General features: G+C 38.2%; 2 protein-coding genes across 4 annotated transcripts in view; both read right to left on the reverse strand.

Annotated features, from left to right (window-relative positions):
* Positions 1 to 337: 337 nt before the first annotated feature.
* On the reverse strand, positions 338 to 7,207 carry tesca (tescalcin a). The gene is made up of 8 exons (XM_060882862.1): positions 7,054 to 7,207; positions 4,694 to 4,763; positions 3,987 to 4,067; positions 3,045 to 3,184; positions 2,361 to 2,422; positions 1,824 to 1,928; positions 882 to 929; positions 338 to 793 (listed from the first exon to the last, which is right to left on the reverse strand). Exons 1-8 carry the CDS (start codon positions 7,115 to 7,117, stop codon positions 716 to 718), a joined length of 648 nt encoding a protein of 215 aa, XP_060738845.1. The 5' UTR covers positions 7,118 to 7,207; the 3' UTR covers positions 338 to 715.
* A 2,181-nt stretch (positions 7,208 to 9,388) lies between these two features.
* The window catches only part of fbxo21 (F-box protein 21), an 11,656-nt gene continuing 8,553 nt past the window's right edge, over positions 9,389 to 12,491 (reverse strand). Inside the window, exons 9-13 of one of the 3 annotated variants that reach the window (XR_009649290.1) lie at positions 12,457 to 12,491; positions 11,356 to 11,546; positions 10,885 to 11,042; positions 10,221 to 10,688; positions 9,389 to 10,183 (exon numbers count right to left, since the gene is read on the reverse strand). The exon at positions 12,457 to 12,491 is cut by the window's right edge and continues 98 nt beyond it. Coding sequence is in view for 1 of the 3 variants with exons in the window: in XM_060883884.1 (XP_060739867.1) it covers positions 10,450 to 10,688; positions 10,885 to 11,042; positions 11,356 to 11,546; positions 12,457 to 12,491 (623 nt within the window). In the remaining 2 variants the exon portion in view is untranslated. Of the gene's footprint in view, positions 10,689 to 10,884; positions 11,043 to 11,355; positions 11,547 to 12,332 lie in introns of those variants that run through there. The other 2 variants (XM_060883884.1, XR_009649291.1) reach the window with 2 other exon arrangements.

Raw genomic sequence — 12,491 nt, forward strand, 5'->3', positions numbered from 1 at the left:
CCCTGAGAAGAAACCGTGACAGGAACCAGATTCTGAAGTGAACCTCATCCTCATTTAGAAGACACCGGGCAGTAAATAATGTAAATGTAAATAATGCAGCCTGTAATGGGGAATTACAAGACGTTGAAGGAAAGACGAATGGAGGGATGTATAACATGAATAACATCTCCACTGTTTCAGATATTTACAGCACAGAGTCGGAGTGAGATCGGCTTCCATTACGCGTTAACAAACTCTCGAACTAAACAAACACCAAAAACCGAAAGATGGAAAACTATCAACATTTTAAAATATATTTGTCTAACCTTTAAAATGGGACCAAGATAATGTTGAAATGCTTATCAGTGTGTGTGTGTGTGTGTGTGTGTGTGTGTGTGTGTATTGCTAATACGCTTTTATTGTGAGTGCAGAATTTAACCTCTACTCAAAGGCACCAAAAATAGCTAAGTCCAAAGGGATTAATATATTATCCCCCGAACAGTCTCTCCTTTCAGCCGTGCTCTATTGTTTCCCTCAACACCTGCATGCGTGTCTCAAGCGTCAGATGAAAGGTATGTTCACAGAAATGCCGCTCATCTCGTCCAACCCGTTCAGGTGTCGGTCACGGAGCAGCACTGGAAGGTTCGGAGATGTTCGAAGAGGAAGTAGAAAGGTCAGAATGTGATGCGGAGGTTTGGCAGCGACGACGACAAGGTTGATCTCGTGTGGAAATGTTTTACTTTCTACAGCTCAGCGTTGTCGTGTCCCAAAAGCGGATGTGCATCTTGGACTCGATCTCCACACCTTTCAGAATCTGAAAGGCGAAAAGTAACGTGCAGTTAGACAGCAAGGATCCGATGTTTACAGAGGAACATCCAAGCAGAGGAGAGTTCTTTACGCACCTGAAGGAAATGTTCAAACGTGATTCCCTCATAAACCTCATCAGGAGCCTAGAGGGGTTACAGAAAATAGGGGGAACTTAGATGGAAAATTTTTACTTGAACAGAGAAAGGAACACAGTACAGAGAGCAGAACAGCTGACAGTACAGTACAGAGAACGGTACAGAGAACAGTAAAGTGAACAGTACAGAGAACAAAAAAAACATTAAAGTGAACAGTACAGAGAACAAAGAACAGTCAAATGAACAGTACAGAGAACAAAGAACAGTAAAATGAACAATACAGAGAACAAAGAACAGTCAATTGAACAGTACAGAGAACAAGGAACAGTAAAATGAACAGAACAGAGAACAAAGAACAGTAAAGTAAACAGTACAGAGAACAAAGAACAGTCAAATGAACAGTACAGAGAACAAAGAACAGTAAAATGAACAATACAGAGAACAAAGAACAGTCAATTGAACAGTACAGAGAACAAGGAACAGTAAAATGAACAGAACAGAGAACAAAGAACAGTAAACAGTACAGAGAACAAAGAACAGTCAAATGAACAGTACAGAGAACAAAGAACAGTAAAATGAACAATACAGAGAACAAAGAACAGTCAATTGAACAGTACAGAGAACAAGGAACAGTAAAATGAACAGAACAGAGAACAAAGAACAGTAAAGTGAACAGTACAGAGAACAAGGAACAGTAAAGTGAACAGTACAGAGAACAAAGAACAGTAATAAGAACAGTATGGAGAACAGAACAAAAAAAATGCTATAGAACGTCTATTTATCAAGAAGTTAGCTCCACATTTTCAAGTGTTTTATTCGGTAAGTAATGATTTTTAATTTTTTTCCAAAAATTGGTGGGACAAAAATAGATGCAGCTAAGAGAGAAGGGGAGGGGAGGAAGAGAGAGAGAGAGAGAGAGAGAGAGAGAGAGAGAGACTATACCATCTGACCCATGGTGACACTCGCGACCTCGAGCATTGCCGCGTCTGCGATGGCTTTAGATGTTTCTCCTTCTATAGCAGCTTTGGACAGCAGCTCTTCTACCAGCTGCAGAACATCAACACAAGTATTTCAGCAACAACATCTGTTTATCTGATCACTTGTGCACTCGGGTTAGTGACTCAGCTGAAGGCAGCTCATCAAACCCAAGACCAGCTACAGGACTAAATATATTCGCTCAACATTTGGAGAAGAGTTTGCACAGATTCTTTATTTTCCTGAGCATACTATCATCATGTCTGGCTTAAAGAAAGGTTGAAAGATGAGCAGACAGAGAAGAGTGTGAATATTTCCTGCACGTCAGGGTCTGTTCAGGGTCAGAAGCGTTAGCTTGAAACATGACGACCAAGCGTCAGTTATTAGCATACACGAGTCATTAATGTTTAAGGAGGAAAAGTTACTTTTGCATTCAACATTCATTTTTGTAAATAAGGAAGAAAAAGTAAGAGGAACTAAAGCAAACTTCAAACGTCTTCTTACATGTCTGTATTCGTCCAAAGTGATGAAGCCGTCGTTGTCTTTGTCGTGCATGTTGAAGAGAACTGAAAAAAGAAGCAATATAAAAATAAAAATAAACGATATTCATTCTCCATCGTATATATGCGTGTGTGTGTGTGTGTGTGTGTGTGGGTGTGTGTTTGTGTGCGTGTGTGAGTTTGTGAGGGTGTGTGTGTGTTTGTGTGTGTATGTGTGTGTTTGTGTGGGTGTGTGTATGTGTGTGTTTGTGTGGGTGTGTGTGTGTGTTTGTGTGTGTGTATGTGTGTGTTTGTGTGTGTGTGTGTTTGGGTATGTGTTTGTGTTTGTGTGTGTGTATGTGTGTGAGTGTGTGTGTGTTTGTGTGGGTGTGTGTGTTTGTGTGTATGTGTGTGTGTTTGTGTGTGTGTTTATGTGTATGTGTGTGTTTGTGTGTGTGTGTGTGTTTGTGTGTGTGTATGTGTGTGTTTGTGTTTGTGTGCGTGTGTGTTTGTGTGTGTGTGTATGTGTGTGAGTGTGTGTGTGTTTGTGTGGGTGTGTGTGTGTGTTTGTGTGTATGTGTGTGTGTGTTTGTGTGTGTGTGTGTTTATGTGTGTGTGTGTGTGTGTGTTTGTGTGTGTGTGTGTGTGTTTATGTGTGTGTGTGTGTGTGTTTATGTGTGTGTGTGTGTGTGTGTTTGTGTGTGCTTACAGCGCAGTTTCTCTCTTCTAATCTTCTCTTTGTCCTCCTGCGTCAGGTTATGGTTGAGTGGCCTGAAGTGTGACATGACGGTGAGGAACTCCTCAAAGCCGATCTCCTCCACAGTGCCCACCTCGTCCTGCCTGAAATTCCTGCACCGACATCAGAGAGAGCTTACAGCATCAGCAGTATTAGTGATGTTTAAAGCATGTGTGTGTTTGTGCGCGTGTGTGTGTGTGTGTGTAAGTGTGTGTAAGTCCAACAGCAGCAATGTTTCTGCAAAAAGGATCCAAAAGGACAGAAGTCCAGCTCAAGCTCACTCCTCTCTCCTAATAACTTTATATCGATGCCAAACCCACACCAGTGTTAATAGTTTCTGGCTTAGTTTTTATAGGATCACTAGTTTCCAGCTGATACCTACGTTTTAGTGTCCTTACTTCCCAGGTTTTTCATTGTTTCCAGTGTCTAGACTTTCCAGCTGTTCCATCATTTCCATCTGTAGCCTTGTTTCCAGAATCTTTAGTTTCCAGCTGTTCCTTCATTTCAAGATGTTCGCTTGTTTCCAGCTCTTCATTCATTTCATGCTGTACCCTTTTTTTTTCCAGCTGTTCCATCATTTCCATCTGTAGCCTTGTTTCCAGAGTCTTTAGTTTCCAGATGTTCCTTCATTCCAAACTGTTCCCTTGGTTCCAGCTGTTCCATCATTTAACTCTGTACCCTTGTATCCAGCTGTTCGTTTATTTCAAGCTGTAACTAAAGTTTCCAGCTGTTTTCTCATTTCCAGCTGTTCCCTTGTTTCTAGCTGTTCCCTCCTTTCTCAGTGTCTTTAGTTTCCACGTGTTTCGTAGCTTAGTGTCTCTATAGAAATCTTTGATAGAAATCTAACTGATGAAAATGTCCCTTAATGCCACTCAACATTTCATTATTTCATTTTTTTTATGATTTAAAAAGTACCTTTTGTCGAAGAAGGCATTGATGAGCTGGCTTCGAATGGGGTTAAAGGTCAAATCGCTGATGTTCTCCAGGTCATCTCGGCTGAATTTCAGAAAGATAAGAAAACAAACTCAAAACTTCATTTCTGGCAGATGGGATTTATTTTCAGCCTCCACCAGGAGCTGTAGCCAGGGTTGGGGTATTGTGGGTTGTGTTTAAAAAAAATTATGTTACAGAATATGTTCTCTGTTGTCAGCACTTGGGTGAAATGGACATCTAGAGGCACGTCTACCTCACGCCTACCTCATGCTACCTACCACTCATATTTCTCACACCTACCTCTCATCTACCTCATACCTACCTCTCATCCACCTTACACCTATCTCTCATCTACGTCTCATCTACCTCACACCTACCTCTCATCTCCTCACACCTAACTCTCATCCACCTTATAACTATCTCTCATCTACCTCTCATCTACCTCACACCTACCTCTCATCTACCTCACACCTACCTCTCATCTACCTCAAACCTACCTCTCATCTACTTTACACCTCATTCTCACCTCCCTTATGCCTACCTCTCATGTACCGCTTACCTACCTCTCGTACCTCTTAGCTACCTCTCATCTACATCACACCTACCTCTCATCTACCTTACGGCTACCTCATACTGTTATGAAAGACTTTAAGATTTATACTTTATAATTAATTTTTAGTGAGAAGTACCTTAAGGTGTCGCTGTTTTTGGACAGGTTCTTAAACCGCTTGTGCAGGTTTGCAATCTGATCTGGAGAAACTGGGTGGAAAAGAAACCAGACATGTGTATTAAGTGTATTAAGTGTTTGCTTTAGAGTTGTTTTTTTAAGTTGTCCTGTTTACTTTATATATATATATATATATATATATATATATATATATATATATATATATATATATATATATATATTTAGCGCAAAAGTATTCAGAACACTTAAAACTTAAATATCTTGCTTGCGTAAGTATTCAGCCCCTGTGCTATGGAAGCAGATGAAAGAAGTTTTTTTAATTTTCCTAAAAATATTTCCCAACAAAAACACAATGTCAGCTTCCAAAAACTTTCAGAGTTTCAGTGTTTACAGATAAAATATCCATCAGAATAAATGTTCAGCAAACCATTTAGAATTGAATAATATCAGAGAATTGGTCAGGGGTCTGAATACTTTTGCAAAGCACTGTATATGTATGGATTTATATGCATCCTGAACAAAAGCTCTGCACTAATACTGCATGAATAAATAAACATACGAAACCACATGAATCCTGCAGGTCATTCCTGTGACAGTCTGTTTTTATATGATGAACGGTCATTAAAAATATTTTGACTGTAAACTCTCAGAAATTAGGGGCCCTAATAAGGGCACTTTGTTTCCTGTTCATACTTGTTCATGCTTTTTTTATAGATAAAAATACTACACATACATGGAAACTATTGCTCAGGTAAGTAGTGTTTGCTTTATACTGTGTGCTTATGACATACCAGGTACTTACATTGCAATTAACACGTCACCGCAGCCCGTGTTTATTGGTTACACACTACACAACCTGTAGGCGGTCGTAACACGCCTGAGCTCGGACTTCATCTCCAATAACAGCTTTTGATATTTCAGTAACCAAAATGAGACAAGAGCAGATTAGGAGTGATGCCAGGGCTTAAAGCTGATGATGGACGTCTGGCAAAGACGTTTTAGTGGTTTATTGTTTTCCAGTCAAACCTGTTTATCTGATGAGTTTTGACTCTGAGTTGACGTTTTAATTGCTGTGAATCTTCAACCATTTCATATTGTTGCTTTGTACTATAACATATACTGTCAGATTTCATATCATAATATCTGTTACTCCATAGCGGTGGTGGTGTTTGTGGTGTTGGTGTTGGTAGTGGTGGTGGTGTTGATGGTGGTGTTGATGGTGGTGGTGGTGTTGGTGTTGGAAGTGGTGTTGGTGGTGGTGGTGTTGCTGCTGCCTCTCAGCTCTAGGGTCTCAGGTACGATCTTGAGCTCGGGTTAGATGTGTAAATAATCTATCAAGCAGCCCGGTGACTTGGACGTAACTCCCTTCTCTATAGCATCATGATTAAAGAGAATTAATGGAAGCCCATCACAGATTCTGAACAAATTGATCAGAACAAGATTAACTGAATCGTATCTCAGCAAATTCAGCGGTATAGTTACATATTCAATCGTATTATTGTTAAATAGCAAATCGTTGCATTTAACCCTTTATACCTGGCGCTCCACTATGATTTCCTATCCACTAATCTGATGTACAATGAGTCAGGGCCGTGATGGCTTTCAGTATAACACGTGGGTTTTTCCTTTTAATTATACAGAATTTTAGGGTTCGAAGCTGCTTTTTACACGAACAAACACTCGGAGCATCTCAGGAGAGCAGGAACCGAGTTTGATATCAACATTTAGTTTGAAGATAGAAACATTTTTGCGAAACTTTTCCATGCTAGAAATATTTCCGAATCTCTACAGGTATTTGATATTGTAGTAAAATCATTGCTTTAAGTATCTAAAACTGTATGAAATCAGATTCAGTGTCATTGTCTGTACTATAGTGGTGTTACACCTGTACAATTTTCCGATGAAGCTCTTCCTAAAAGACAATATAGGTCTTGTTTATTTCTTAAACCTTACATTAGAGGGACGCTGGTGTTAATGTTTGACGTGTCACATGATCACGTGATTCTGACATATCAGAAGTCATATAAATAAACCTGGGTGTCACTTCAATATGACCTTTAAATAAGAGGAAGAGTTTTTTTTTTTTTTATTTGTTTATTTATTATTATTATTATTTTTTTTTACATAGGAACAATATGACCAAAAAAAAAAAATAGTGTCACCAAACTAACTCTAGAGTCTTATTAAGACGTTTTTCTTTACACGTTTATAGACTTTTTACGCTGAAACTGACGCATCAGTAGATATGTAGCTAAAACAAAGACACAGAAGGTTTATTAAAGTGGGTAAAATACAGAAATAAAACAGAAGAATAGCAGGAAAAGGGTGAGAGACAGAGAGAGACAGTGCTGGTGTACTTACAGCCTGTTTTATCGGAGAGATCCTGGAGCTGGTGTTGGCGCAGTTCAGACTGTGAGGAGCCCATGTTGAGCAGGTCAGCGCACTTGTAGGGGTGAGAACAAGTGCTCCAGCTTCATACCTCCCAAACCCTGCTGCGCCTCTACACAGTGCTTTACGGTAACTGCCTCACCCTACAGCGTGCTTCATGCCCAGGCGGAGATTCTGCAGATAAACAATGAGATTTATTGAGAGGAAGAAAGAGGGAACAAGACTGAAACTTGTTCTTCTTCCACATTTATTTCACATGTTGTAGCTAACTTGTTTTTCTCCAAAAAGTTAAAAAAATAAAAAAAGTAATTAAATAATAAATATCTTAAATACCTTATCGTTGTTTTTGTAGTAGTGTTAGTGTAGTAGTAGTAATAATAATAATAATAATAATAATAATAATAATAATAATAATAATAATAACTATTATTATTATTGTTGTTGCATTTATAAAAAAATTAACTACTACTAATAATAATAATTAGTTATATTAACATTATTACTATACATTATTATTATTATTATTATTATTATTATTATTATTATTATATAATAAGTAGTAGTAGTAGTATCAGTATCAGTAGTAGTATCAGTATCAGTAGTAGTATCACTAGTAGTATAAGCAGTATCAGTAGTAATAGTAGTATCAGTATCACTAGTAGTATCAGTAGTAGTAGTAGTATCACTATCAGTAGTAGTATCAGTAGTAGTATCAGTAGTAGTAGTATCAGTAGTAGTATCACTAGTAGTATCAGTAGTAGTAGTATCAGTATCAGTAGTAGTATCAGTAGTAGTATCAGTAGTAGTAGTAGTATCACTAGTAGTATAAGCAGTATCAGTAGTAATAGTAGTATCAGTATCACTAGTAGTATCAGTAGTAGTAGTAGTATCACTATCAGTAGTAGTATCAGTAGTAGTATCAGTAGTAGTAGTATCAGTATCAGTAGTAGTATCAGTAGTAGTATCACTAGTAGTATCAGTAGTAGTAGTATCAGTATCAGTAGTAGTATCAGTAGTAGTATCACTAGTAGTATAAGCAGTATCAGTAGTAATAGTAGTATCAGTATCACTAGTAGTATCAGTAGTAGTAGTAGTATCACTATCAGTAGTAGTATCAGTAGTAGTATCAGTAGTAGTAGTATCAGTAGTAGTATCACTAGTAGTATCAGTAGTAGTAGTATCAGTATCAGTAGTAGTATCAGTAGTAGTATCAGTAGTAGTAGTAGTATCACTAGTAGTATAAGCAGTATCAGTAGTAATAGTAGTATCAGTATCACTAGTAGTATCAGTAGTAGTAGTAGTATCACTATCAGTAGTAGTATCAGTAGTAGTATCAGTAGTAGTAGTATCAGTATCAGTAGTAGTATCAGTAGTAGTATCACTAGTAGTATCAGTAGTAGTAGTATCAGTATCAGTAGTAGTATCAGTAGTAGTATCACTAGTAGTATCAGTAGTAGTAGTATCAGTATCAGTAGTAGTATCAGTAGTAGTAGTAGTAGTATCACTATCAGTAGTAGTATCAGTAGTAGTAGTATCAGTATCACTAGTAGTATCAGTAGTAGTATAAGCAGTATCAGTAGTAGTATCAGTAGTAATAGTAGTATCAGTATCAGTAGTAGTATCAGTAGTAGTAGTAGTATCAGTATCAGTAGTAGTATCAGTAGTAGTAGTAGTATCAGTATCAGTAGTAGTATCAGTAGTAGAAGTACATACAGCAGTTTACATAGAAGACTTTTTTCTGTTTTAAACTTGCAGGTCTATTCTACACCTGGAAGGTTACAAACTGAAGGGTTTTGATTTTGTGACCGAAACAGAGTGAGTCATTTCTTATCTATAATACACAACCCCATTAGTTCTGCAGGCAGAAAGTGAATAAACAGATTAACTAAGATAACATACACTACACACACAGTCTAACTGTACTGACAGAGTTCATGTGAGAGTGGTAGTTATGCAGTGTGTCTTCAATTATGGACACTTTTTATAAATATTGTAGAAAAATGTAAATCATCACCAGAGCATTACATTAATGAACATTAATTGGTGTTAATGAATGATTAATTGATGCTAAATGTCGATTCATTTCTGGTTTTTCTTATTGGTGGAATTTGTGCTTTGTTTTCCAGTAATGATGCAAACCTTTATTTATTTATTTATTTGTTTATTTATTTATCAACCTTGAGTAAAAGAAAGAAAATGGAGGTGGGTTTGATCACCACTTACTTTGAACTAACTTTTTATTTTTATTTTAGATGTTACAAATTGAAATAGAATTCACTTTAAAAACAAAAATATAGTGACACCAAAGTTTGAGCTTCTCTCTTTTTTATTGACATCATTTCCCATTTCTCCCAGGCCATTTTGAAGCATTCATCATCATCATCATCATCATCATCATCATTTTTACATTTACAAGCTCTTGTTTACTATTTATTTCATTGTAAATATATTAGAAAAAAGGGTCTTTTTATTCTTTTATAAGTGCATGAGGATTGGGATGGTGAAAATGACGTATGGACTGAATTATTTTACAGGACTGATCCAGGATCAGATTTAAAGAATTTAGAGCAGGAATGCTAAATTCCGGGAGCTAGTGTGTGAATCAGCGACTAAAGTCACAAAAAAGATCCAAATAAATGAGGATCGTTTCCACGACATGTGAGCTGTTAAACATGACTCTCACACTACGAGAAGCTTCTTTGTGGAAAATTTGCAATGAGACATGAATCTAAACTTTGAGCTCAACGCTGTTTCTCTGAGCATGATGGGAGCAAGGAGAGAGGATCTGTGAGGATCAGAGAGGCTCTGTGAGGATCTGTGATCAGTGAGGACAGAGGATCTGTGAGGATCAGAGAGGATCTGTGAGGAGAGAGGATCTGTGAGGATGTGATGTTCTGTGATGATCAGTGAGTACAGAGGATCTGTTAGGATCAGTGAGGACAGAGGATCTGTTAGGATCAGTGAGGACAGAGGATCTGTTAGGATCTGTGAGGACAGAGGATCTGTTAGGATCTGTGAGGACAGAGGATCTGTTAGGATCTGTGAGGACAGAGGATCTGTTAGGATCTGTGAGGACAGAGGATCTGTTAGGATCTGTAAGGATCTGTGAGGACAGAGGATCTGTTAGGATCTGTAAGGACAGAGAATCTGTTAGGATCTGTAAGGATCTGTGAGGATGTGATGTTCTGTGATGATCAGTGAGTACAGAGGATCTGTTAGGATCAGTGAGGACAGAGGATCTGTTAGGATCTGTGAGGACAGAGGATCTGTTAGGATCTGTGAGGACAGAGGATCTGTTAGGATCTGTGAGGACAGAGGATCTGTTAGGATCTGTAAGGATCTGTGAGGGTTAGTGATGAAAGAAGCAGTTTAAAGTGTTAAAGGTGTCAAGGTGCCGTTGTCAGAGTTGGACCCTGCAGCCTGTCCTGAGTCGAGGCCGAACGAGTGGTAAAGTTCCTGCACGGCTCTCTGTGTCTCTGCAGCGTCTTCTGGGTAATGGCTCCGGAGATCCTCATTGGCCACATAATGCGTGTCAGAGAAGTCGCTGAAGTAGCGTCCTACTTCCGGGTGACTGATTTCCAATGGTGCAGAGTGAGGCTCCAGATTCTCTACACACAGAAAGGCAGAGAGAGAGAGATTGAGGAATATTAGTATACAGTATAGCTGACGCAGTACATAGAACAAAGACAAAGCTAAGGTGTGTTGTGCTCAGTACAGTTCAGTTCATTTGTCGAGGAGTCTGATGGCTAGTAGATGAATGGATGTGGAACGTTCTCTCAGTACAGAACCCAAACTGGCTCTCACCCTGAGCAGCGTATCTGCACGTGGCGTCCTGCACCAGGACGTTGTAGAACGGCTGATTGGCACCGTGGGTCAGCTGATGCACTCGCATCGTGGCGATCCACTCCGGACTCATCGAGCATTTCGGATCCCATCCGTAAACAACGCAGTTATAACCCGACCTGCAGAGACAGGAACAGGAAGTAAAAGAAAAAAATTAATCCAGTAATAAAGTGTTACATTTACAGATCGTTTTTATCTATAATAATTTCCTGGTCCTCAGACTGCAGGTTAAAGTGTCTGTTACTGCGAGTGAACAACGAGACATTTCAGACAAACAGCTTCTTTCTCCAGGGAGCAGTAAACAGATCAGAAACGAGTCAGACGCCTCCCTTTGTGCTCCTGAGCGCTTCTTAGCCTGGAGAAAACTTTTATTCAAAACTGCCCTGGATTTTGTCACGCACTCATGTTTCTTGGCTCGGTGTGAACACGCACCTCTTGTGTTTCATGATGAGGCCTACAGAGTACTGCACTTGGCTGTGTTCCGGAGCGCTGCGTCTCTTCACCTCAGGCTCCACAGCGTGTCTCTTGTGTTGGATGTGTTCCAGTGTGTGCTGCACCAGGTAACCCACAGCGCCGTGCTGAGACGGATCCAAAGCCTGGATGTGCTGCAGGATGTCCAGCACCTAACAGACAGAATTTAGAGAGACATTAAATAACAACGGCACCTGAGCTGCGTCCCAAACGACGTACTACACGCTATGCACTTCCACTATGTACTATGCACTCTAGTGTATTTTCTAGGTTGTATTTTAAAGGTATTGTCAATGTTACAGCCAAGCAATGTCAAGCACACCCAATGTGAAGGGTTGTATTTTAAAGGTATTGTCAATGTTACAGCCAAGCAATGTCAAGCACACCCAATGTGAAGGTGTGATATAAATTAATGTATTGCTTAAAAATCTGTCGAGTTTCCAGAAAACGGAGTGAAATTATACAGTTAACAGGCTGCTCTCTCATCCCAACAAAATGGCATCAGCTCCTAAAGCTCAAAGAAACTAATAATAATAATAATAATAATAATAATTAATAATATAATAATAATAATAATAAAGTATCAACATAAGCAATTATTATTAATAAATTAAATATTTATATAGATTAATAATGTTAATATAACAAATTATTATTAGTAGTAGTATTTTATAATAAATGTATAATATAAAATATAATAAATTCAAAGACAGTGAAAATGCGAATGGTGAAATTCATAAATACTCTTTTTTTTGTTGTTTAAAAAAAATACAGCGTAGTTGAAAGTAGAAAAAAGAAAGAAAGAAAGAAAGAAAGAAAGAAAGAAAGAAAGAAAAGAATTAAATTTTCTATTTAAATTTAATATAATGTGGAAACAGAGGGCTATATATATATACATAGACTTATATATAATAAAATATATACTTATATATACTTACACTTTATATTAGAGTGTGGTTTAGATAGTAAGCCAGTGCTGGACATTGTTAGTTGTTTTAAACTAAAGTTAATTTGCATTTCTTTTCTCCTCTTCTGCTGTGAAGCTGTGAATAAAGTCCTGACCTTCTCGGGCCAGATGCCCAGGTGGAAGTAGAGTC

Source organism: Tachysurus vachellii, chromosome 12, assembly GCF_030014155.1.
Source record: "Tachysurus vachellii isolate PV-2020 chromosome 12, HZAU_Pvac_v1, whole genome shotgun sequence".
In the NCBI taxonomy this organism is placed as follows: Eukaryota; Metazoa; Chordata; class Actinopteri; order Siluriformes; family Bagridae; genus Tachysurus; species Tachysurus vachellii.